Here is a 27,576-nt window from a genome sequence, read left to right as displayed (position 1 = left end):
CCTGTGGTTTTTATGATGCTCAGGGAACATCGCATAACCTCCTCACATAGCACTCCATATTTAAAAGAAAATAGGTGGACTGATGGACATTCTAATAGCCTTTCTGAAATATTAAATTGTTGCTGTTGTTTTTCAGGGAAGGAAAGATAAAGCCATTTTACTTCTGGATCAGAAGTAGAAACAAGTGGTTTGAGTCGGATGTGGGTGGCCGGTATAATATTAAGATGCAAATGTAAGTCTAAACTGTGATGACACCGCTAAACATTATTGTGCTCAGCAAAGTGGCAGGCAACTTCAAAATGATGTTTCAGAATATGGAACATTAGGCTGAAAATGATGAGGTCAGATGAAGGCTTTCTGAACTCTGTCTGTGTGTATGCTGTAGGTTACCATTTGCCACCTGACAATTAGTTTCAAATGTGAATCAAAAGTTTATCTCATCTAAGGTAGATTTTTTAGTATGTTCAAAACATGGCAAGATTCCATAATAAGGTAGGGTTTTATGTTCTTGCTGTTGTTTGTGAAAACAATGGAAAAGCCAACAGGGAGAAAGTTGGACAAGATTGAAACTTTCTTTGTTAGGCCGAATCGCCGCTGTAAAGATGAATGTATTGCCAAAAATGTTGTTTTTGTTTCAAACATTACAGATTGTGGATAAAACAGAGTGCTTCCAGAAGTGGCAGAGAGATATTTCCAAATTTGTCTGGCAGGGCAAAAAGCCCAGAATCAAGTTTAAGATACTAACTGATGTGAAAGAAAGAGGGGGCTTTGCCCTGCCAGACTTAAGGCTGTATTATGAAGCAGCAGCTTTCTGCTGGCTAAAAGACTGGCTACTTCTGGAGGACACTGATGTATTGGATTTGGAAGGTTTCAACAATGCGTTTGGTTGGCATGCATATCTATGGTACGATAAGGCTAAGATTCATAAGGCTTTTAAGAACCATATTGTCAGAAAGGCAGTGTTTAATGTCTGGACAAAATATAAAGACTTATTGGAAAATAAAACTCCAAGGTGGCTTTCACCATTGGAAGCCAAGGCCCGAAAAAGACTCAGTATGGAGGCCAAATGGCCAAAGTATTGGGAAATATTAGAAAAAGAAGGAGACAATTGGAAATTGCAGAGTCAGGAGAAAATGAAAGATAAAGTGCGAGATTGGTTACACTACGCCCAGATTAAAGAAGTTTTTAAACTTGATAAAAAATTAGGATTCCAGGTGGAAAAATCGAAATTAGAAACGGAATTGCTAGAACCTAAGACCAAGGTACTTTCAAGAATGTACAACTTGCTGTTAAAATGGAACACACAAGATGAAACGGTTAAATCGGCTATGATAAAGTGGGCACAGGACATAGGGTATAATATTATGTTTGAGGACTGGGAAAAGTTGTGGACTACTGGGTTGAATTTCACTGCATGTAATGCTCTGAAAGAAAATGTAATGAAAATGATATATAGATGGTACATGACCCCAGTCAAACTTGCAAAAATATACCACTTGTCTGATAATAAGTGTTGGAAATGTAAGGAAAATGAAGGAACGTTCTTTCACCTTTGGTGGACCTGTCCTAAGGTGAAGGTCTTCTGGGAAATGATATATAATGAGCTGAAAAAGGTATTTAAGTATACCTTCCTTAAGAAACCAGAGGCCTTCCTTTTGGGTATTGTCGGCCAAGGGGTGTTAAAGAAAGACCGAACTTTTTTCATGTATGCAACAACAGCAGCAAGGATACTTATTGCTAAATACTGGAAAACCCAAGATCTACCCACACTGGAAGAATGGCAGATGCAACTGATGAACTACATGGAACTGGCTGAGATGACTGGCAGAATCCGAGACCTGGGAGAAGAAATTGTTGAAGAGGACTGGAAAAAATTTAAGCTTTATCTGCAAAAATATTGTAAACTGTATGAGTGTTAAGCAGGATGCTTGATTTTAGACAAATTGGCACCATCAAAATAGATGAAGTAAATCATGAAGATAATTTAAATATAAGATGAAAAACCTATTTTTTTTTTAGATAATTATTAGGCTAAATTAAATTTTCTTTTGTAAGGATTGAAATAAACGTATCTAAAATTTGAAATATATTCGAAATTTGACAGTAAGGATGGAGATAAGGGAATAAATTGTTGTTTTAAGTGTATTAAACTAGAACGTAGGAGCGGGAGATGTGAGGAAGTCCAGAAGTGATAAGAAAATATGTGATATGCAATGTTATGTTCATTTTTTTTTTTTACTGTAAATGAAAAATTCTTAATAAATATTTTTTTTTAAAAAAAAAAAAAGGAAAAGCCAACAGGGAAGCAGCTGCAAAAGGGCCCAAATTCAATCCCAGCGTCTCCAGGTACAACTGGAAAAGACTCTGGAGAGTTGCTGCCACTCAGTATGAGCAAAATGGACCAGTGCCCTGGTAGTTTCCTATGCCCATATATATATACATTATTCTAGATACTCCAGGTGTGATTGTTTGATCAAGCCAACAATTGCTGCCTCTTTAGGGAGACAGCACTAAATGTTTTGCTGGCTTTAGCCCATCTCGACTGCTGTCAATGGATCACCAGGGAAGCTGCCGTATGGGAAAACTGGGCTTCCACTCATGGGAGGGAAACCTGCCCACCTGGGGGATGGGGAAAAGGCTAAGGAAGAGCCCCACTCAGAATGATCCGGAGTTTACATCACTATGAACACTGGACATAACTTGTTCTCTTCACCTTCGCAATAGAAATTATTTCCTCTGTCATTCAAAGGCTCAGTAACTTAAGGGAACATCCCCACACAAATGCATACTGTTTAATTACCTAGACATGATAGGCTCTCAATGGCCACAGGATGGCACCATAAACTAAGGAATGTGTAGAGCTCTTTTATTTTACGGAAGACGTCTACATGCATATTCAGATGTTCACTTATTACATTTGCATCATGCCCTTCCTCAGAGTAGTGCGCAAGGGATTCCCAGGACATGCTTCAGATCTCCTTAGCTTTCGACTTAGAAATACTTCAGCCCTTCTCTTTAACAGCTGTTTTTAGCTTGACGGTTCTAAAGAACAAAGAAGCAGTCAGTGCTTCTGCCAAGCCATGCGAGTTTAAGGATGTTAGGTCTCCTCTGGTTACCTGCAAACTGGGAATTAAAAAAATGGAACTGGAATCCCCTCCAGCGCTGGAATTTGTCACTCGTGAGATGCTTCTGTTTGCCTCCCTGCAATTCTGCTCCCTTCTCCACACAGGTATAGCTTTGCTCATTAAAAATTTTCTTGGATTATCCAATGAAAGCAAGTATACCCAAAGGTGCATTTGACACTTAGAGCAAAATGGAAAGGTAGAGGTTGCATTCTTGGCATTCCAAAGGTAAATTCAACAGCAAGCCAGCACTTCTTGCCACACTTGATTCCCTTCTGTTCCCCTGCTTGCCAGGGCCACCTTACCATCATAAAGAACAAGGCAGCTGCTTGGGGCATGTTGTGATTATATGGGCTCCCTGGGACCAAATGCCTGGAAAGAACCATAGCACCGAAAAACAGAGTAGCACCGTTTCACTGGTTGTGAAGTAACCACTTGAAAAGGATATGAATGTACCAAAATTTTAATAGCTATTTTTCTAAGAGGGTTGAATGGAGTTAACATATACACGGCGGAAGTGGCACTGAATCGGAAGATCGCCTTCCCTTTATTCAATACTATAAATGTCTGGAAGAAAAAGGGACAGAGAGAATGGGGAAAGAATTGATTCGCGGCATGTAACATTGACCTGTGTAACATTGACTCAGGGACTGAAACACAGAGATACAGAAGCTTGGTTAGAGAACAGTATACACAAAAGAAAACCTTCCCTATCTAATTCAGTTAATACCATGATTTCCATAAGGCTACTCAACCAATCAGGTTCAGGATTCAGTCTCAAGGCACAGCCAGACATACAAGGCAGGCATCAGCTCTTCCCAACCAATACTAGGAATTAGATTTTGGCTGGCTGGTCCGTAACAGAAATTTGCATAAAATTTGCATATGCTAATTGAGGCTCTGAGAAATTAAGGTGGTGGGTGGCTTCCCAGCACTGCACTTTGCAGTGCGCCCAGCTGCCATATAAACTTTGTTTTAAAAACGTTTTTTAAAAGTGGAAGGAGATTTGGGGCACACCACACGAAGCCCAGGCCCTCAGGCCATTGTGGAGAAGTGTGTTTTGCTTCCTCCTACCATTATGACTGCAGACCAGTTTCTTGCGAAGATAGAACCAGAAGTGTGTTGCAGGCAGGTAACAGCCTCAGCCATTCAGCTGTTCCTCCCCAACAGCCTGGTCCTACTCGGAGTCAGGCACAGGTAAGTTGACTGAGATCAATGGGCAGGCCTTGCTCTGTGGAGCACTGCAACCGAACAGCTCCACCCGGCCAGGTAGAAAGGTTACAACATCAACTTTTAGGAAGATTTGGCTCTCAATAGCTAGGAAGCTCAAGTTCAAATGTGTCAAAAAAGTGAATGTGTCAAAAAAAAAAGAATGGGGTGTGTGTGTTCTAATGTGTAGGTTCAAACGTGCCAAAAAAGTTTTGAACATCTGAACCTACAGGTTGCCTGTTCTGGTTGTACTCCAAACTGAATGAAGGAATGCTTGGTGCAGGAAAAGGGTATAATTCTGCTGCAATATCCAGGGCCTCAGGGCCACTTTTGGGAAACCGCTGGGTATCTCCTCAGCTGATATTCACACAATTCATTTTCCCAGAAAGGAACGGACAGGAGGGGTCACACTGAAGTCATTCACCTGCGTGAATTTGCCCTACAGACAATTCAAGTGGCTGCTTTGCTGAAGTAACTGATGTGGTACAGCGACTTTTGGAGCAGTGCATGCGCACATGCGAGAGATGCCTGGCCTCTTGAACACATACAGATTTCTTAAAATTCCCAAGCAGCATTAACACCTAATCTTGCCTGTTATCTACTGGATTCAAATGACCGGTCCTCACTCTGCGATGGCTTCTTTGCTATACCAGATATCAAGTCAGACTGGTTGCCTAAGCAACCTCCTGTCTTGTGGATTAGAAGAAACACTTCTCACAGCATCCGGGTTAATTAAGCATTAAGCTATATAGCACGTTAAGGGGCTTTTGCTGTAAAATAATGTTTGGGGAGTGTTTTGTTATGAACACTCTCCTGGACCCTGCTCTGGGTTCCTTTAGAAATATTCAAGGACTCAGAATATGAGTTCTGTTTCCTTATCACATAACTGGGTGAGCTCCAGTCACGTTCCCTCTTAAGATGAAATTTTAAAATGCTGGCAACGTACACAGAATGGAGAACAGAAGGCGGCTTATGTCTGCTATCTACTACATAGAATTATCAGGATGGCTGAGATCTGCTACTTGATGAGCGTAAATGACCATTTATAAGCTGGCCACTTTCACAAAGCTGCCAAGCGGTGTGGCGAACATTTTAACACTTGATCTGAGGCGAATTCAGCTAATCAATCATACACCAACTGTATAAAACTACCTGGACAGCAGATGCTTTTTTTCTGCCCGACGTACGAGAACGTTATGACTTCTCTGCTTCAGAGGCCTTCCCCTCCTGAGAGTGGGAGCACTGATATCATCTGCCACCGCAGCACCAAGTTAACTACCTTCCTTGCTCTGGTCCATGAATGGGGATACACTAATGAGGCTTGTGACAGATTGGAACACAGAGAGCAAATACAAATGAGAAAAATAACCAAGCAGAGGACGGATATTATTTTCTTTGCTGGGGTTTCAACTTCATGTGGGCAGTTTAAACGGTAGCACTTTCTTGCAGCAGCAGCACATGAGGGGGGAACAGTGGCAGCGATGCTCCCAGTAGCGCTAGTATGGGGAGGGCTGCATTTACCTGTGGGCCAATCACAGCAACCCAGAGTTCCTCCAACCTCACTGCCACCTCAGCCCATCCATCCTCACCAGGTGCATCACAACTGCAGGAGGATGCCACTGCCTGTCCTCATGTGACGCTGCTGCTTCCTTGACTACGGAGGCTGTCATGATGAGCTCCTGAACTTCATGATTTAGCACTGCACTACTATTCTCCACTCCTTCATGGATCGCTGCCTCGTCGTGGCGAAGGGGCTTGAATAACTCAGAGAAGCTATGAGCTATGCCCTGCAGGGCCACCCAAGACGGACAGGTCATAGCCGAGAGCTTAGACTAAATGCGATCCACCTGGAGAAGGAACTGGCAAACCACTCCAGTATTTTGCCAAGAAAACTCCATGGACATAAAAAAGGAGAAGCTTTGAGAAGAAAGTGAGAGCTTCCAAAGCATGCTCTGGTTCATGGGGTCACGGAGACTCGAACATGACTACGATGACTAAACAACAAAACTATTCTCCAGACTGCTGGTCACATGTAGAAGGAGAATACTCTCTCCTCAAAGTTCACGTGGCTTTAACTCTGCAAATCTTGGTGAATTAAAAAAAAAAACCCTATTTATTTCAGACTCCGTTGCCCCCCCCCCCCCCCCCGGATGGGGCCTTATATATATAGGCCAAATTAGGCCTATATATTTTTTAACCTAGAGACCTTTTTTTTTAGAATGCATACTTTTTTAGCTGCTAGAATCCACACTGCCATTTTATTTTGTTTTCTAAAGTGGCCTATATTTTAAAACAATTTTGTACTGCTGCCATTTAAAACACCTAGTTTTTGTTTTCAGATGCATTGTGTTTTTATGCGTGGGCCTAAAAAGGGAGCCTAAAAATAAGTTTACAAATATAAATGTAATATTGCTGTTCTCCTTCGCGACACCTGATATGGAAAACAATGCAAGGACCTGGTGACTTTTAAGCATCCTGGGCTGCAGCCCAAAAGTCATAGTCAGAGTTAAAGGTAAAGGTAAAGGTAAAGGTACCCCTGCCCGTACGGGCCAGTCTTGACAGACTCTGGGGTTGTGCGCCCATCTCACTTAAGAGGCCAGGGGCCAGCGCTGTCCGGAGACACTTCCGGGTCACGTGGCCAGCGTGACATCGCTGCTCTGGCCAGAGCCAGAGCCAGAGCCGCACACGAAAACGCCGTTTACCTTCCCGCTGGTAAGCGGTCCCTATTTATCTACTTGCACCCAGAGGTGCTTTCGAACTGCTAGGTTGGCAGGCGCTGGGACCGAGCAGCGGGAGTGCAACCCGCCGCAGGGATTCGAACCGCCGACCTTTCGATCGGCAAGCCCTAGGCGCTGAGGCTTTAACCCACAGCGCCACCTGCATCCCTCATAGTCAGAGTTAGATCAGTTGAAAACGATGGATTTACGTTAGTCACGACTAACTTAATACTTAAGGAGGGACTCCATCACACAGCGTATAGTGAAATTATGAACTCTGCTTTCACAACACCTAGTGATTGACACCAAGTTGGTTTTAAAATGGGATTAGAGAAATCTGTGGAGGGTAAGGCCATCAATGGCTATATTACCTCCCGTGTCAGCGGCAAACTGCTTCTACATACTGGTTGCTGGGAATTGCATAGGCATCTAGTTGGCCACGGTAAGAACAGGATGCTGCTCTCGATGGGCCATTGGCCTGATCCAGTGGGGCTCTTCTGTTTTTATATTCTTATGTAACCCTCTGTGGCAACTGGCTGCACGGCACTGCATTTAACTTCCAGCCAGGACCTGAAAGATCACTGTGTGTGAATTTTAAAGATAGAGCCTCCACTTGAGAACTGGATTTGGGTTTTACTGGCTCTGTCCTTGCAGTTGTTTTCAAGACAGCTGCTGTTGTTTTTTTAAAAAGGATTAGTCTGCATGCAGGTAGAGCAGTGCGGCATTTGGTCAGAACAGCATGAGGATTCAGAATAGATACAGCTTGTTATTACGGCCCCCTCATCCCTATTACCTCATCGGCCCTGTTGATGCTTAGAAATGGCTTCCTACAACTGCACAGCGGTAGCTTGGCAGTGGGTGACCATCTGCTTGGCACACAAAATGTTCCAGGTTCAATCCCTGGCGTCCTCCAGGACAAGGCTAGGAATGTCTCCTGTCTGAAATCCTGGAGAGTCACTGGCAAGTCAGGGTAGACAACACTGACTCAGTAAAAGTCAGTTCCCTGTGTTCCTAAGCAACAACTTCAGGCCTGCAGTTTTGCAACGTCTTCAGGTTTGCAGTTTTATGTGTTTTAACAACATAATCCGCCTGCAGGTTTACTCAGAGGTTTCCTGAACTCTGTGAGGCTTACAACCCAGTAAGTGTGCTTAGGAGTGAACCCTACACTCACTTCCCAGGGAGTAAGTCTCATTGAACGCAATGGGGTTTACTTCTGAGTATACCTGTTTAGGATTCCGCTGTAAGGTCCCACCGCCTTTGAAGCAAAGTCATATCTGACTGCATTAGGGTGCAAGTGCTTAGCTTATTTATCTAACTGCATTTAAAACCTTCAGTCCTTGTTTTGTTCAAAAAAGAGAAGGAATGAACTGGTAAGCTGTCCCTCAAACCTTCAGTGACATCTGCTTTGCTGCAGTAATACATTCAAATATGAAGAGTTTAGAATAATTGCTTGCACGTGTTCAAGTCTAACGTACCTCACAAACTCAGGCCACAAGGGCTGGTTTGCTTTTACTATCAGGTGCTATAGGAAGCACTTGAGATATTTGTCTATCCCCCGACAAGAGAGTAGACACTTGCATAACTACAATGGCTGTTTTCCTTCATGCCTGCCAAGATTGCAAGTTTTGTTTCTCTGCCAGGTTTTTGCCGCCGCTAATACATTTAATCCTCCTATTTCATTCTTTTTATGAATTGCTTGTGCTCTCATGCCTACATTTAGCCATCAACAGCAATCAAGTAACCATTTATATTTTATTCACAATCCTCCTATAACAGCTCCATCACATTTTTTTTTAAAATAAAAAAAATGCCTTCTCATTTAGAAACAGCAAAGGGGTGGGTGGGAAATCTGCAGTTAAAACTTTACACCAAATTTATGCTCGAGAAGCTTTGCCTTTTGATTTCAGCAAGCAATAATTCCCTGAATTCCAAGGGACATCTAGGTTTGATCCTGAATACACATATATGGGGTGAGGTAGAACTAGGGCTTCCTCTCTGCTCAGAGACAGGGTGAGGTGAAAGGAGTGCCCTTCCCTCTTGTTCTGAAGACAGCCATGATGTGACCCGGAGCCCTGCACATCCCTGAGGAAGCGTAAGCAGGCAATCTGGACCCATTCACTTAAAACAGGAGGGCCAAAGGATTAGCAAGTAGGTGGCCTAATCTGAATCCTTGGAAGCATAAAGGACTCTTTCTGTAGCAACAAGAAGTTGCTCCTTCTGATCATCTCTGAGCCCCGAATGTTTGCACTTAATTTTTCACAATGTCTTTCCCTCTCGCAGGTGTTTTATTCTTCAAGCCTCATCCACTTTCTCCCCATCTTTCCTCATAAAACGTATCTAGAAGAAAACAGCTTCAGCTCCTGGTTTGGGGGAGCTACAAAAGGTGAGGCAGCTGAAGACCATCTAAGTTCCCAAGTGTAGAACTTTACACTTGTCCTTACTGAAATTCATTTTGTTAGTTTGTGGCCTGTTCTCCAATCTGTTAAAGTCATCTTTAATCCCAATTCTGTCTTCCGCGGCATTCGTGACCCATCCCAGTTTGGTGTCATCTGCAAATTTGATGAGCATCCCCTCAATTCCTTCATCCAAGTCATTTATAAAGATCTTGAACAATGATGTCCTAGGACAGAACCCTGCAGCACCCAACTTGTCACTTTTTCCCCAGGATGATGAGGATCCATTAGCGCAGGCATGGCCAAACTGGCCCTCCAGCTGTTTTGGGACTACAACTCCCATCATCCCTAGCTAACAGGACCAGTGGTCAGGGATGATGGGAATTGTAGTCCCAAAATATCTGAAGGGTCAAGTCTGGCCATGCCAGCATTAGTGAGTACTCTTTGCATTTGGTCAGTCAACCATCTACAAATCCACCAAACAGTTACCTCATCCAGCCCACATTTTACCAGCTTCTCCACAATAATATCATGGGAGACATTTTTAAAAGGCTTACTGAAATCAAGATACACTACATCAACAGCATTCCCCTGATCCACCAAGCTTGTAACAATCAAGCTGCTTTGTTTGCAATAGGTGCATGTCTCATAATTTCCTGCTAAATTCCTATAACTTTTCATACCACATATATCCTGAGTTTCTATTGTCCTATTTTCGTTGTGCTATAGAACAAGAGTGCCCCTCCATATGGCAATAATGTAGAAATACTGCAGAACAATTATGAAAGCAAAATGGCAAATGGATGGTGCGGTATACATCCAATACTAACACACTATTTTTGTGTCGATGACATGTTGCATAAATTACCTGCAAAAAAAAACATACAAGCCAACAAGCAACAACCACCCTAAGTGGGGCTGCCATTGTTCTTTTTTCCCAGCTTCTGTATTGTTGAACAAATAATTCAAGAGCCTAATTAGTTTCCAAAGGGTTACTCTTTAACAAAGGAGATACACACCTTCTTCATACAATGTGAACTTCAAAATTCATTGCTATATATAGCCACTTTAAAAGAGAATCAGAGCAGATAGGCCTATCAATGGCAATGATTCTTGAGAACTTAGTGGAACCTCCACATACAGAGGCACGCCACCTGAAATTAAGGAATACTAGGGAAAACAACAAAAGGAGACCTACACATTTGTGAGCTCTGAAAGATATCTGTCTTTGCAAAATGCTGGACTTGGTCTGATGTTTCACTTCCAGTCTGATTGTTTCATATACTTTTTTAAAAGAAGTCTTTCCTAATATAGTGTTTTCTGTTGAGATGCCATGTCTGAGGGCTGTTTTATGCTCAAAACAGGAAGATCTGGGTTCATGGGAAAAATCACAGAAATTATCCATGCATCTGCCCATGTATAGCTAAGCAGAGTTAAGTGAAAGCGTCACCTCTCTGTTTCTAATGAAATGGTACATCTACATCTAATCAAATCAATGACATTTCCAGCCAAGATTAAAATCCTCATGGTTGAGTTGCCTTTTACTTTGCGGGAGAGGGCCAGGCAGAGGGTAAGCGAGGAACCTTATCTACCTTTCAACTGCAACCTACCATTTGTTCCCCACAGTAAAACAACTTGATTCAGAATAAGTCATCTGAAAGACATAACCTTTGAAAGTTAACGATTCTTCATTGAGCGGGGCTTAATATACAGATTGCATAGGAGGGAGAAGTACAGTTCAGCCCTTAAACATTTTCAAAGCGGAAATTAATGGGTAAAATTATGCCCTGCTCCTATGGAATAGCACCCAGAGGCAAGGACGTAATACGTGGAATAAGTAACGGCTTCACACTGCTTCATGGGAAGGCCAGTCCTGATTGTTCTGAATATGGAAGCAAGGAAATGCTGCCATCTATGGAATCGACTGCCTTACACAACAGTTTCACACTGCATCATGGGAAAGCTGCCTTAGTCCTTCTAAGAGTACTGTTCTGCAGCTACTGCTATGCTATTTACCACAATGATATTATTAGTTTTTCTTAATGTTGGAGGTACAGAATTATTTTGCAAATAAATAAATAAAATCAAACCTTGCTGAAGACTGGACAGCTCAGAAACAAAATATGTGGTGTAAAAACCCTTGTTGCATAGAAATGACATAAAGGAGCCAAACGGCAATTGCAGAATGTATTTAATAATTTAAAAAAATATTACTAAAGGAAGATGTGCTGCTAGCAGCGAAATTAATAAAACCTCTGTTCATTCATTTTTCAAGCCCTTCCCTAGGTGTAAGATAATGTAAGCAACAATTGCCAAGCATCATATAATAAAATTGCTTCACTGTATGCAAATGTAGAGGAGGGGAATATTATAAACACTAATATGTAGCACTTATTTATGGGCAGCGTCAGTGAAGTCAATTAAGAAAAACAGAACATATTGGATAATAAGCGTCAGTAAGTTGCACGGGCTAAAAAGCATTCAGCTGAAAGGTTGCAGGATTTCCATCCCATCATATTCCGGTGGGACTTCCACTAAACTCACAGCAAAGACTCACTTTTTTGTTAAGGTAGTATGGGTCGAGATCCTCCAAGGGCTCCGACACCATTCCCGGAGGTATGTCTCCATAGATAAAGGGCAGTGATTTGCCAGCCTCCAAGTCACTATTGGGTTTTGGTTTGTTTTCATCGTCGTCGATGTCTTTGCGCTCTTGTTTGGGCTTCTTCGCTTTTTCCTCAGCGATGCGTTGTTCAATAGCTGCCAGCGATTCTTTCGTGAAAAAGCGGAAGCTGTCAGGTCCTGGTGGTACCAGCACTGATTGCGCCATCTTTTCATCCTGCACTTCTTAATTACAGTTGTGTCCCATGTATAAAAAAGTGCTAGGAGACACAAAACATAGGGGTGAGAGAGAGAGAGAGAGAGAGAGAGAGAGAGAGAGAGAGAGAGAGAGAGAGAGAGAAACTGTCTGGATTTAAATCCCACCTTCCTCCCAAAGGAGTCCAGGATGGCAAACACAACCCCAATTTATTTCAAAAAGCATTTTAAAAACAGTCAAGACAGTCTAAAAACAGTTGTGGTTAAAAACATTGCTTTATCCAGTAATCTCGGGGTTGCCATGAGCAGTATTCTTTAGCCACCAATGGCCTGGGTAAACATGAATGTTTTCCAATTGCTGGAAGTTAATAATGGTGGCAACAAACTCACCAAAGAGGGCTTTCCACAAATGGAGAGCCACCACTGAGAAGGCTCTGTCATCGGTCAACACCAACTGAGCAGGCCCCAATGGCTGCATCACCAACAAGGCCTCATCTACAAATTATAGGGTCCAATATGGTTTATATCGGGGAAGACACACGCAAGCCATTTAGGGATTTATATGCGACAATGAACACGCTAAATTGGGCCTGATAGCTCATTGGCTGTCACACTGGTTGTTTTGATTGATTGATTGATTGATTGATTGAATTTGTATACAGTTGTACTTCGGAAGTTGAACAGAATCTCTTCCGGAAGTCCGTTCGACTTCCAAAATGTTCGGAAACCAAGGCGCAGCTTCCGATTGGCTGCAGGAAGCTCCTGCAGCCAATCGGAAGCCGCGTCCGATGTTCCGGTTCCAAAGAACATTCACAAACTGGAACACTCACTTCCAGGTTTGCAGTGTTCAGGAGCCAAAACTTTTGACTCGCAAGGCGTTCAGGATCCAAGGCATGATTGTACTGCCCTTCATCCAAAGATCACAGGGCGGTTCACAACATAAAATATAAAATGAGAACACAAAATACATAATAAAAATAATAACATAACAAAACCAATACTCTCCCCTCCCCCCCCAAAAAAAAACCAACCCACATTTAAAAGGACATAGAATGTTAATCAGCCAAAGGCCTGGTTGAAGAAGAACCTTTGCCTAAAAACTTATCAAACAGCTTGTTAGCTAGGCAGGTGGATGTTTTCCTTTGCTGTAGTCCTCGCCTGTAAAATGAGGCGTAATCATTTATATCACAAGGATTTTAAGGGAATAAAAATAACATTCCTAATAAGTGCTATTTTATTCTTCCCATTACAGATTAGAAATCAATACAGTTTGCAAAATTCACTCAAGCACAACAACTCTATGCTAATAACACAGTAGCACATGGTCTCATGAAGCTGCCCATTCACTAACCTAGCAGCATTCTGCAGCCGCTGGACTGTCTTCAAGGGCAGTCCCACGTGGAGCACGCTACTGTAGTCCAAGCAGGTCACTAGAGAACGGACAACTGAGGCCAGGCTATCCCAGCCCAGGAACAAAAGTTAGCTGGAAAACCAGTCTAATCTGGACATACACATTCCTAGCCACAGAATCCTCTTGAGACATCACTGACAAAGTGGGATGCAGGAATAATCCCAGATTATGAACCCATTTTTTTCTGTGGGGAGTATAACTCCGCCCAGAACAAGTCATACATCCTAGTTCCAGGATATGGGAACCACCCACCTTCCCACAGCAGTTTTTCTTATTGGGATTCAGCCTCAGTTGATGGGCTCCCATCCAGTCCAGAGCTGGATTTAGGGGACCGGAACCGATTTGGTCACACTGGGTGTGGAGCCTCAGGGGCACCACAACTATGATTTGGAGTGGAGCGAGAAGCAGCACACCGAGTTTGGGCTCTGCACAGGTCTCCACTGACATTTGAGACCCCGAGGTCCACTACTGAGTAAAAGGCTGAATTCTGGAATCAGCAAAATAATAACTGAGTATCTTCTCATATTGAACGCAGTGCACAGCATCAAACTTGTCTTTCTGCCTACTACAGAAGTGCATAGCATATATGCATATACCCTCCAACATTTCTCTGATGAAAATAGGGATGTCCTATTCTATTATTAGGGACGCGGGTAGCGCTATGGGTTAAACCACAGAGCCTAGGGCTTGTCGATCAGAAGGTCGGCGGTTGGAATCCCCGCAACGGGGTGAGCTCCCGTTGCTCAGTCCCTGCTCCTGCCAACCTAGCAGTTCGAAAGCACGAAGTGCAAGTAGATAAATAGGAACCGCTCTGGCGGGAAAGTAAACGGCGTTTCTGTGCACTGCTCTGGTTTGCCAGAAGCAGCTTAGTCATGCTGGCCACATGACTCAGAAGCTGTACGCCGGCTCCCTCGGCCAATAAAGCGAGATGAGCGCCGCAACCCCAAAGTCGTCCACGACTGGACCTAATGGTCAGGGGTAACTTTACCTTTACCTTTATTCTATTATTATTATTATTATTATTATTATTATTATTAATATCATCATCATCAACATCATTTTATTTATACCCCGCCCATCTGACTGGGTTGCCCCAGCCACTCTGGCTGGTTTCCAACACATATACAGTGGTACCTCAGATTAAGTACTTAATTCGTTCCGGAGGTCCACACTTAACCTGAAACTGTTCTTAACCTGAAGCACCATTTTAGCTAATGGGGCCTCCTGCTGCTGCCGCGCCGCCAGAGCAGGTTTTCTTTTCTCATCCTGAAACAAAGTTCTTAACCTGGGTTAGTGGAGTCTGTAACCTGAAGTGTCTGTAAACTGAAGCGTATGTAACCCCAGTTACCACTATAAAAAACATAACAAAACATTAAACATTAGAAACTTCCCTATACAGGGCTGCCTTGAGATGTCTTCTAAAGGTTGCATAGTTACTTTTCTCCTTGGCTTGGAGGTCGCTTAACTCCATACCCTCTGATGAAAAGGGATGTCCTAAGGAAAAGTGGGACATTCTGGGGTCAAATCAGAAACCAGGACAGATTCTGTAAATCTGGGACTGTCCCTGGAAAATAGGGACACTTGGAGGGGCTGTAAGTAATACCCCCTCAACCACCAGGTCAAGCAGTTTTTGTCCTAGGAAAATAGCTGTCAGACATAAGTGCCCTGAGGCGAGGGGATTTTCTACGTGTAGTGATGGGGGCAATAGCTGCCTATGGTGACAAAAGGTCACCCCAATAAATCTGGCAAATAGTCTGGCAGCTACCTTTGCTGGTATGCTGAGTCAGCTAAGTTAGGAAGTGTTTTACAAAGAAGCATTTCCATATTATTAGAGAGCTGGAGGGGTGGGATTTGCGTCATTTCCTGTTCACTGCCACTACAGAGAGGCCATTACTGTCACCTAAAAGATTCAGTAGGGACGCGGGTGGCGCTGTGGGTTAAACCACAGAGCCTAGGACTTGCCGATCAGAAGGTTAGCGGTTCAAATCCCCGCGACGGGGTGAGCTCCTGTTGCTCAGTCCCAGCTCCTGCCCACCTAGCAGTTCAAAAGCATGTCAAAGTGCAAGTAGATAAATAGGTACTGCTCCGGCAGGAAGGTAAACGGTGTTTCCGTGTGCTGCTCTGGTTCACCAGAAGCGGCTTAGTCATGCTGGCCACATGACCCGGAAGCTGTACGCCAGCTCCCTCGGCCAATAAAGAGAGATGAGCACCGCAACCCCAGAGTCGTCCGCGACTGGACCTAATGGTCAGGGGTCCCCTTTACCTAAAAGATTCAGTGGTATAGCACTCCTGCTGCACCCCGAGGAATGTGATATATATGCAAGGAATAAGGCTTGGACACTTGAATACAGCACCGTCCCACCAAAAAACTTTACAGTACATAGATTTAGGGATGGGAGGAATCCTTAATTGAATTATGGGCTTCCTATAATAACAACAGTCAAACCCTATTCTTAAAAATTAAGCCTATTACTTTCAAATGTAAGCATTTAATTTTTTTCCTCCCAGAACTGAGAATGGAAATCTCTTCAACGCATATGTCGCTGAAAAATAAAAATAATCCGATGAAAAAGATGCTTAAAGCTTAAATCCAAAGCGTAATCTGTGCCACATCCTATTTTTGTTTTTATATACATATATATAAATCAACCCAACCACCCTGAATAAGCAAAGCACATTATCCAAACAATTAAATAGTAACAGCAACAGAAGATCAACAGCTTGAGTGCCAGATGACCTATCGGAATAGCAATGATAAGATGAATATGGCACGCGGCGAAGGAGTCTGCAGCCTAAAAAATTATCTCCCGCCCCCAAGGTATATACAAAACAAGTGTCCATCGGCTTCGCGCCTCGGAGTTCTCCTCTCTGGGGATTAGCTGCAGCCTCTCTCTCCTCCCTCTCAGTCTCCAGTAACACAGACAAACACACCACACTCCTGCAGGTGTGCACCAGGAAAACAGGTTTTGGGGCTGCGGACGAAGCGCACCTGCGGCGCCTCCGATGTGCAAAGGTTCTCTGTCACAGGCAAAACATGCGCGGTGCAAAAAGGCGGCGACGGGAACGTTAGCAATAAAAATGGGAAAGTGGGTAAAAAACCATGTCTAGGAAACAGCGCGCGCGCGCACACACACGGTCCTTTTGTCAAGACTGCAGATGCATAAGTCATGCATTATTACCCTTATTATAGGATCGTTCACTTATGGGGGTTTGGCATCCTCGTGAAGATGCAGCAAAAACGCCACCATCCCTTTTTTCTTCTTCTTTATTTTGTGCGCGGGGGGTGGTGATGGGGTGGGGCGAGTAGTGATGTTGCTTTTTTTTTTTTAATGTGATTCTCCTTCAACAGACCACACCTAACTTCCTGCTTAAAGGATCTTGGTTACTGAAGTAAAAACGAGCATTTCCTGTGCAAAGAAGGGGCCACTCGGCGCTAGAAACTCCACAAGGTGGCGCGCGCGCGCACGCGATCGCAAGGCGTTGGGCGAGACCTCTTTGCGGGGGACGCTGGAAGAAGCCTCCCAGATCTGAGTGTTTTTCAAGCCCTGAGGCTTTTGGGTTTCAAAGGAAGGGTTTTAAGGGGGAGGCGTTTTCTTACGCTCCCCAAAAAAGCTCCTGAACGATGCACCGTGGTTCACCAGAAACAAACAAGAAAGATGTACGTGAAGCTGATTAGCAGACGAGGGTGGACGGAGCGGGTAGTTTGCAGTCTGAGGATCAGTCGGAATTAATGTGGAATATGGCACGGTGTTTGGAGGGCTTTCCAGTTCAAATGGTGCATGGGGAAGAAAGAGAAATGAGGCTCAATCTCAAGGTCGTGGGTTGGAGCCCCACGTTGGGCAAAAAAAGATTCCAGCTTTTTAGGGGGTGGACTAGATCAGTGTTTCCCAACCTTGGGTCTCCAGCTGCTGTTGGACTACAATTCCCATCATCCCTGACCATTGGTCTTGCTAGCAAGGGATGATGGGAGTTGTAGTCCAAAAACAGCTGGAGACCCAAGGTTGGGAAACACTGGACTAGATGACCCTCGTGTTCCCTTCCAACTCTACAATTCTGTGGTTCTGTGATTCATATTAAGATGCTCCAACGTGTTGCCACCCACATCACACAGGGGAGAAAAAACTCTTTACTTCTTTAACGCTATTTATAATGAAGTATGGGATTCGCTGCCACAAGCTGTGATGATGGCCTCTCCTCCTGCTGCCTGCAGGAAAAGTCACTGAAATTTGTAGTAGCGCTGAAACTTATGCTAATCTTTATCCTCCCGTTGCTTTTACATATAGATTGGAATACACGCTGTAAGCTATCCTTCCTTTTGCAAGGTGCAACTGCACACAGCAGCATCTATTTTTGTGGAGACTTAAGTTGTGCTTCTTCATTTTCTTGGGGAAAAAATAAAAATGAATGAAAGCTTTCCCCCATCAGAAACCTCCTGTGCACTCATGGATTTCATCGCATGAGGAGAAAAACAAACCCCTGTTAACAGGGAATCTAAAAAGCATCCCTTGCCATAAATGATGGAGTAGTGACTTTCTAGAGCCCGTCTGACTGCACTGCGTACTCATCATCAGGCTCCAGAGACCAGGAATAATAGTACAGTGCAGCTGGATCTTTGTGCTGTTGTGTGCTCCACATCACAATAGGTGGTGGAGGGTGTGGGTGCCTGGACTGTTGCTGCACTCTGGCGAGAGAAGCCAGGCTTGCCGACCTATTGGCTGTTCCTTCCAATTCATGCTGAGTGGTGACATTTGGTGATGCTCGATATGGCACTACATAGCCTTTTTTATTTGTCTGGAGATAGTGGCGATGTTGGAGAGGGTTGTGTACAGGTGCCACCGCGATACACTTTACATAGCGGAGCCCTTGATTAACACAGTGGAAAACTCGCAGATGTCCAGATATTGATCATTGGCTCTGCTGGCTGGAAGCTGATGCAGGTTAAATGTCCAGTGACATCTGCAAAGCCACAAGTTCCCCACCGCTGGCCTAGAAGTTTCATCAGCTGCCGATTGTGATAGTCCACTTTTTGATGGAACAACTGCTCCAGTCAGTGTATGCAACAGCTTTAAATGGCATGGGGCAGGCATCCATGTCTGGCAGAAATCAGAGATCATGAGAGACTTCTTAACAATATCTCCCATGCACAATGTTCTGCCCCCCCCCTCTCTCTGTCTCTTGACATCAAGGAAATGTATAAAACTATGGAATTTCCTCTCCAGGGAGCTCCAACAACCTGTGTGTGTCCCCAAGGAGTGTTTACAAGCAATGTCTTGTGGTTCTTTCTGGGCTGGCTTTGGGAACTATGGTTATAAGATATGTAGATGCTTATTGTATTGTATTTTTGTTCTAGTTTTGTGGTTTTCTTTCTTCTCTAATAAATTTGCAATAAACATCAATTTAAAAAGATACAGAGGAAATGTGTGGGTTTTAAATGCTTCTTGCATTTCTAGCTATTTAATGTTGTGCCCTGGTAATGGACTGGACGAGAGCCAACAAACTAAAGCTCAGTCCAGATTAATTCATTACATGTCTTTAGGTGCCAGGCAAAAACGTTTCTCTTTAACCAGGCCTTTTAAATGTGGCTGGGGGGGGGGTATTGATTTTGTTTTGTTTTTGTTATTTTTTTGTGTTCTCATTTTTTATTCTATGGCCTTTTAAATGTGGCTGGGGGGGTATTGATTTTGTTTTGTTTTTGTTATTTTTTTGTGTTCTCATTTTTTATTTTTATGTTGCGAACCACCCTGTGATCTTTGGATGAAGGGCTGTATACAGGTTTTATCTTTACAGTATTACTAACAACAACAACAATAACAGAATATTACTAACAACAACAACAATAACAGAATACAAAAGGGTATTTGTACATTTCTCTTTCTAGTATACTGGCTGTCCCAGATCTTCAGGATATGGTGGGATATACACTGAGAGAAGTGCATAAGAATGAATGGAGCCCTCTCTCCTGAAGGAGCCTACCTGCCTGTTCCTTCATACAAAATAAGAAATCCATCAGTATGTGGGTGCTCTTTAGATGTTATCTCCTGATATGTCACTGAGACTTGGTTAGTCAGGTTAGAAGAATAAAATCAAACTTGTTTAAAGTTCAGTCTTAATTGCACTTCACAGTTAAAGGCAAGAAGTAGACAGGAGAGCTATTATATGCTTTTTGGGTATGCCAATGACAAGGCAGGTTTTCTTATTGATTTTTGCCTGCCTTCACTTCAGCTTCTGGTTGGTTAAGGGACTTAAACTAGCAATTTTGTCTGTCTCCATAGCTCTATGTCCTGTTGCTTTGACAACAAAGCAAGATGGATAGAGAGTAGTGGGAAGAGGACTGGTGGGCAGCTAAGAGAAAAAAGAACAGGAACTAAACCAGGATCACGTTTTTAAATAGGGGGAAAAGAGGATAGTCTTATTGCAGAAACCACTGTCTCTCTGCAGAAAGCACTTTTGGGGCTGTCCAATAGGCATGATGAAATACAGAACTGCTTATCCCCGAGGTAGTTAATTTTCAAGAGTTACGTAAGGAAAGCTGAGTGATTATTAATGTATGGACCTGCATTTCTGTGGGAGTTAAAACCGAATCTCTTCGTGTGTGTTATTTTCTGCATGGATAATCTTAAGAGTCTTAACAACCGTGCTTTTTTTTCTCCCACCACCCCCCACCCCCCAAATGGGGAAAGCCACATGACCCTTCTGAGAGTAAAGTCTGGTCTTAATTTTTGAGCAAAATAAATAAGACAGATGGTGGCAATTTAAACTCAAATGGCAGGAAGTGCACTCTGGAGTGTGAGAGAACAGTGGATATAGAATACAAGAATCGAAAAATTTGCATTGCTTAGGTAGAATGTGGCAATTATACCGTTTGGGTGGGCAAGTCCTGCAATATGTTTTAAAATCCATTTTAAAACAATCCAGCAGCCTACAGTGAAGGAAATGTTGCTGTCTAAAGATTATCTGGATTTTCAGCCTGCTTCTTCTGTATATCATCCACAATCCATGCACACTCCTGGGTTGCAACATCCAAACATCTGTGAGCGCAGAGGCCTTTCACTTTGTCTGAGCAGAAAAACAGAACTTTGTATTCTGTAGCAAGCAGTTGGTGAGGGTAGCAGCTTGTGTATGGAAAGAGTGAGCAGATTCTTCAGAAATCTGAAGATGGTAAAAGCCATTTCACAGTAGCTTTTTTTTTTTTAGGCCATAGCAATCAATATTAGCTAGGGCTGGAACAAAACTGCAGACCTATGATATATTTAAGAGTACCCACAATTTGCAATGTGAATGCGGAAATTGTTCAAAAATATCTACAGCCACATGTGTGCTAGCGGATAATATTACACCTGCTTGTTATCAGAATGGGCATTCACATCAATGGGAGGGGACCCCTTTTATTTCATCTGTTCCAGAATACATCACTAACAAGTACAGAGCAGGAGCCTAAAGCCAATCATGCAAACAACTGACATTTATCAAGGAGCTAGTGTGATTGTGTATCTCAGAAATCAGCCCAGAGAAACACTCTAGAGATCCATTCCTAATTTGGGCCACATGCTGCTATCAATGTCTCTTCCTTCCTTCCTTCCTTCCTTCCTTCCTTCCTTCCTTCTTTTTCTTTTACAAAAGGTCTTTAAAATGTAACTTTCATGTTCATTGCCCCTGTGTGTTCAGGATGGAAGTTAGGATGGCTTTATGGAATGAACATGAATACTTGCCCTGTGCTGTACAATGCTGTGGGTACAAGCAAACAAATGGGTGGCTGATAAATCTTCATACCTGCATCATGAGCACAGATATATAAAATAGCGTCTATTATGCACTCACTGGGAGAAATGGCAATGTGGAGCCGCTGCAAATGCTTTAAGTGGGATGCAAGTTGTGCTCTGCTCAGGGACTTGTTGGAAGGTTTGTGTTGTGTATCTCATGGCTTTTCTGTTCCTTGAGAATAGCTACCAGCTGAGGCATATACACCAGCCATCTGCAGCAGGGATGAAGAACTTGTGCCTCTTCAGACGTTGTTGGGTTCCAACTGCCATCAGCCCCAGCTGGCCTAGCCTATGTTCAAGGATGATGGGAGTTGTGGTCCCAACAACACATGGAGGGCCACAGGTTCCTTACTCATAATCTACACAGGAACAAACCACGCGTTGTACACGTAGAAGGTTCCAGGTTCAATGTTGAGCATCCCCAGTTTTAAAGACCTTAGAGAGATACTGACAGAGTAGGTCTTGCTAGGCTAAACAAGCAAATAGCATATGCTTCAATATGTTGAGTCCCAAAACTGGGATGCATGCCTTCCCAGCAGTGTTCCTGCAGGAGTCATGTGATGTGCAGGAGATCACAGAACCCAAAAGACACACTTTTTTGGAAGGGTCAATGCTCTTGCATGAGAGTACGGCACCAAAAAAATGTATGTTTTGGGGCACCGTGCAAGATTGCAGCCTGGAAAAGTGCTTTATTTGAGGGAAGATCTCAGTATGGAATTGCGCAAGATCACGGTGCTCTCACCGCTGTGCTCTCGTGGGCCAAAACGGGGTGTCTTCTGTTTTCTTTCCAAGACACTTGTGGAATATGAACTAGTCTGACCTGGTATAAGTATTGGTTTGGATTTTGTGATCCTCTCCACCATCTCACCTGATGAGTTACTGATTTTGCATTTTTAATTGTACTTGCATTTAGAAAGCAAAACTTTAAAAAGATGCAAATTTTACAAGCTGTAGTATAGTGAGACATGTGGAAAAGTCCCCCTGCCCCAACCGTCAAAAGTTGTTGAACTGAACTATATGGGGCAGGGGTGGAACCCATAAAATGCACAGGCTACAATCCTAAACATACCTTCTTGAGCACAGTGAGAGTAAACATGCATAGGATTTGAACCACATTGTGGTTGAAGCATTATGGCCAAAGGAATCCAAACTTTGCCTTGGGAACTTATTTATTTATTGGTATGCTTGTAAATATTTTAAAAATACGACAACTCCGTAGCATGCATTTCCTTCACATTAGATTTTTAGGGTTGTATCCAGCACTGTACACCAACACTCTAGCAGATTTTGAGGATGCACAGAGAATAGAAAGGGAAGGTTACAGGGCATGAGCAGAAGTCTGCAGCACGGGCAGAACAACAGCGTTGCATGCCACCTTTACACCCAAATGAAGGCACTGGAAATAGTCATCATATTAATTGTAACATGACTATGAAGAGCCGCATGCATAAATAGATGTGCTTCCTAGGTAAAGGTAAAGGGACCCCTGACAGTTAAGTCCAGTTGCGAACGACTCTGGGGTTGCGGCGCTCATCTCACTTTACTGGCCATGGGAGCTGGCGTTTGTCCACAGACAGCTTTCTGGGTCATGTGGCTAGCCTGACTAAGCCGCTTCTGGCGAAACCAGAGCAGTGCACAGAAACGCCGTTTACCTTCCCGACGGAGTGGTACCTATTTATCTCCTTGCACTTTGACATGCTTTCTAACTGCTAGGTTGGCAGGAGCTGGGACCGAGCAACGAGATCCCACCCCATTGTGTGGATTTGAACCGCCAACCTTCTGATCGGCAAGCCCAAGAGGCTCTGTGGTTTAGACCACAGCGCCACCCACGTCCTGCTTCCTAGGTATAGCAACCTTGAAAAAGTTAATTGCAACTTTTATTTTAGATTTTATTGGTATTATATCTATCCTGGTTGCCCAACCTGACATTCTGTTTTGCTCGTTTGTTGCGCTGCTAGTTAATTTTATGAAAAATTGACCTCATTTCCACATCACCTTCATCTGTAGTTGCACAAAATTATGGTTTAAATGTGAACAGGCAGCATGGCTGATGCAGACTGTGGAAATTGTACATGCTTTGCTCCCCTTCTTCTGCTGTTCTTCGCCTAGGAGTAAGTCATGGTCTAGCTTAGTGTTACGAGTAAACCTGCGCTTGGTGTTTGCGTCTCTTCAGACTAGCCACAAGATTTCTTCTTGTTTACCACTCATGGTTTATTTGTGGGAAACAAACCACAAGCCCGGGGTTCAGAAGGAATGCTAAGCTAAAGCATGCTCCACTCCTAGGAGGAGCAAAGTCTCCATGATTTCACCAGTGTGTACTTGTACTCGCACACTGCATGTACATATTTAAACTTTAGTTCAGTTTTCATTGTGGTTTAAAGTGATGTGCAAATGAGGCCAATGACTTTCTAAAACTAGGACATTTTCTGCAGAAAAATGGAGTCAAGGGAAATTTTCCAGCCCACCTCCCTGGGTTTAACACAGTAAGAATTGTTAGACAGTGGGAGCGACTCTCTCGGGAGGTGGTGGACTCTCCTTCCTTGGAGGTTTTTAAGCAGAGGTTGGATGGTCATCTGCCACGAATGCTTTAGCTGATATTCCTGCATTGCAGGACTAGATGATCCTTGGGATCCCTTCCAGTTCTACAATTCTTTTATTCTAACCCTGCACTGATGGCAGAAATGCGTAAGGGGCAGCTTAGGCAAGATTGCTATGGTTTAGCGCAGCAAACCTAAATGGCTCAAGCAAATGAACCTAAAAATGGATAAGAAAAGGGGGAAAGTCATTAGAGTTGACCTCCGCTGCTGATAATGCTAACATCAGCTTCCCTCAGAGCTCTAGAGGAAAGCTAAAAGAGGTAGAAAACGACAGCTGCACATACGGTCTCAATGTTACTGGGTTAGGCAATTGCCTCTTATTATTCATTATTGGTGATTCTAACATTTATTTGGCACAACAAGCTAACCAGGAAGGCTTAAACAAATGCAATAAAGGTAAAGGTAAAGGTACCCCAGCCCATACGGGCCAGTCTTGCCAGACTCTAGGGTTGTGCGCTCATCTCATTCTATAGGCCGGGAGCCAGCGCTGTCCGCAGACACTTCCGGGTCACGTGGCCAGCGTGACAAGCTGGCAAGCCAGCGCAGCACACGGAACGCCATTTACCTTCCCGCTGGTAAGCGGTCCCTATTTATCTGCTTGCACTTAAGGGTGCTTTCGAACTGCTAGGTTGGCAGGCGCTGGGACTGAACAACGGGAGCGCACCCCGCCGCGGGGATTCGAACCACCGACCACGCGATCGGCAAGTCCTAGGCGCTGAGGTTTTACCCACAGCAAACAAATGCAATAGCAGCAGCTGAATATGCAAGTCATCCTTCCCTTCCCTGTATTGCAGTAAACAGACCCCCCTTTTTAAAATTGGGGCACTTGGCAGGATTCAGACTTGTCATTTTCAAACATGATAAATAGTCATTCTGTTTAGGTGGCTCTTGCATGCAGCCATACATGGAAGGCTACTGGTCTCCATCTCCTTGGATTCAACAAAGACTCCAAAACAATATGAAGCATGACTTCAAACAAGATTAAAAAAAGACAGCACCCAACCATTGAAGCAGTTCAGCGGCATGCATAAAAATATATCCATCTAGGCTCGCACCAAATGCCTATGTGAAAATATGTTTTCAGCTGATGTTGAAAAATCACCGGGGGTGGGGGGCACCGCAGAGAAGACCCTAAGACAATTTACCATACAACAGGCTACACTTGTTGACGGGACCATGAGAAGATCCTCCTTGCCTGATCGCCATGCAGGTAAGCAGCCATTTGGGTACCATTTGCTGGATTAAGGGCAGCAGGCCTAAATCAGGTGTGTGCTTCAGTAGGGATGCTGCCTATCCACAATGCATGCACTTGGATATAGATTCAAATGTCGATCTTGATGTAGATGGTAACTTGTGCATTCAGTTGAAAACCATACAGAACAGGTAGATCAGCATTTGCACTCAGATATACACATATCCATTTACCCCCATGGTCCTTAAACCTATGAAACCACATTCTTCTTCACATTTACAGTGTTTCTCAAACTTGAGTCTCCAACTGTTGTTGGACTACAACTCCCATCATCCCTAGCTAGCAGGACCAGGGGTCCAGGGATGATGGGAACTGCAGTCCAACAACAGCTGGAGACCCACATTTGAGAAATACTCTGGAGGAGGAGTGTGGGTGAACCAAGCTTAGTTCTGTACCCTTCACCCAAAATCCCTTGAATTGAGAGGGGCAATTTATTCCTCACCGCGAATTGTTAAATGATGAAGATGCAATCCCTTTGGTAGCTTAAAAGTTCTTTTGGGGAACAGTGGAATGGGGCTTAGAGAATGTACACTTTGTATGGTGTGCATCAGATTCTTATTTCCCCCTTTGCAGCCACAGGATGAAGAGATGTTGCCTGTGAGAGCAGCACATCTGCAGTCTCAATGTCCAGGCAGGACCCTGGAGCAGATATCAAGGGTGCCACTCTGCAGAAGAAGCAGGAGTACTTCCAAATGTAGTAGGTAAGTAACTTAGTGTCTAAAGAGCCCTGCTTCCCATAAAACCATTAAGGGTTTGAAATTGCCTAACTGTGCAGCCTCCCATATCTGCTGGGTGTTGGGGTGTTTTTCTGTTTTGTTTTTTTTTGATATTTTTTAAAAAACAGGATTTTACCACATACTTGCCGTGTTCCTCTCACATATAGGGGTCAACTCTGGCCCTGGCTATTCTCCCCACCCACACCCCATTTCGACACACAGTGTGACCTTTTAAATTTCAGGGAGTGGTTAGTTGGCTGCCCGTTTTATTTGTCTGACGTGTTGCAGGCAGGAATTCAGCTGGTGTGACTCTGTTTCCAACAAGGTGATTTCAATGATGTGGAAATTCAGGAACTGCACACTTTTCACACCCTCGAATAACTCATGCTAGATAAAAGTCGCACTTGCTAGGTTTCTGCCTGCTGGGCCTTTGTTGAAGGTGCTGGACTCCAGTTGCTGGGGGGGGGGGCAGCCAGGGGTGTTTCCACAGGACCATTCAAAAGCATGCACTGACTGCATTTTAGTCTTGGAGATGAGCAACTCCTATAAGAGACCTTTCAGTGACAATAAGATAGTTGTGCTGTTTTCCACTGAAAAATGCAAAAAAGCAAACAAACAGCCTGCCACAAATCACAATACTGCAAAGTGTGCATCCCTATCCCAAACAACTAAAAACTACCTAAGGAAAAAAACACCCACCTTAAAAGAATACTAAAAAAATAGCATGACACGAAAGTGATTTGAAGAAGAAACTATGGACTGCTGCTAAGTAACTAATGATACCACAAAACTGTAGGTGTATATTGCAAGCGCAATTGCAAAGAATGCTGGGGGAAGGGGAAGCACTGCCATTTTTTAAAAAGACACATAATATAGTACTTTGCTCTTGTGAAGAAAATGTGCAGGCCGCACAACAAATATACCTTTGATGTGCAAACGAGAAAACCAGCCCTGTGCAGAATGGATTAAAGAGTCCACTTTGATATTGCAGTTGGGGGATGGGTCAAGTGTGTGTAGCAAGCTGCATGAGAGAGACGTTAAAAGTTTGCAAACAGGAACAAAGCCTTCCCTGCCTTTCCTGGACTGGCCGGCAGGCATTTCATTTAAGAGCTCCTGCTTAAGGAGAGGCATTTGCTGAATCCTATCCGGTGGTCCTTTTGCTGTGTCACCTGAGAATGCTAAGCCACAGCTACAGATGGGATTAGTCATCCTGAACTGCTAAAAATGTTGATGAACAAATGCAGAGAATGGATGGTGTCGGAATTCCAGTTTAGGTGTCAACAGAGAACTGGAGAGGGGGAGTATGGGCACTGCTTCCTCACTTTCCCTCTGTGTTTAACGTACAAAAGATATTCTACAGGGAGATTGTTCCTTCTCTTCCTGTGAGCCTACTCTGAAAGATATTCTACAGGGAGATTATTCCTTCTCTTCCTGTGAGCCTACTCTGAATCAGCCATCGCTGAATCCTGGTCATAGCTTGGGATGTTCAGGCACTACCATGCCAAAAAACAAAACAAGGCAAGGCAAAACAGGTGTGGCTCAGGCAGAAAGTCCCCAGCTCTGTTCGTCTGCAGGTTGGACTGGG

At 43.7% G+C, this 27,576-nt stretch overlaps 1 protein-coding gene across 2 annotated transcripts in view; it reads right to left on the bottom strand.

Moving 5' to 3' along the window:
• LOC307215744 (sodium channel protein type 2 subunit alpha) overlaps nucleotides 1-27,576 on the bottom strand; it is a 103,039-nt gene that overhangs the window by 52,060 nt on the left and 23,403 nt on the right. For both annotated transcript variants that reach the window (XM_079975397.1, XM_079975398.1), the window contains exons 2-3: nucleotides 11,999-12,320; nucleotides 3,572-3,689 (exon numbers count right to left, since the gene is read on the bottom strand). In XM_079975397.1, coding sequence (XP_079831523.1) covers nucleotides 3,572-3,689; nucleotides 11,999-12,268 — 388 coding nt within the window. In that variant the 5' untranslated portion in view covers nucleotides 12,269-12,320. The remainder of the gene's footprint in view (nucleotides 1-3,571; nucleotides 3,690-11,998; nucleotides 12,321-27,576) is intronic.

Source organism: Podarcis cretensis (genome assembly GCF_951804945.1).
Source record: "Podarcis cretensis genome assembly, chromosome: 1".
In the NCBI taxonomy this organism is placed as follows: domain Eukaryota; kingdom Metazoa; phylum Chordata; class Lepidosauria; order Squamata; family Lacertidae; genus Podarcis; species Podarcis cretensis.
This window is presented reverse-complemented; position numbering and strand designations above follow the sequence as displayed.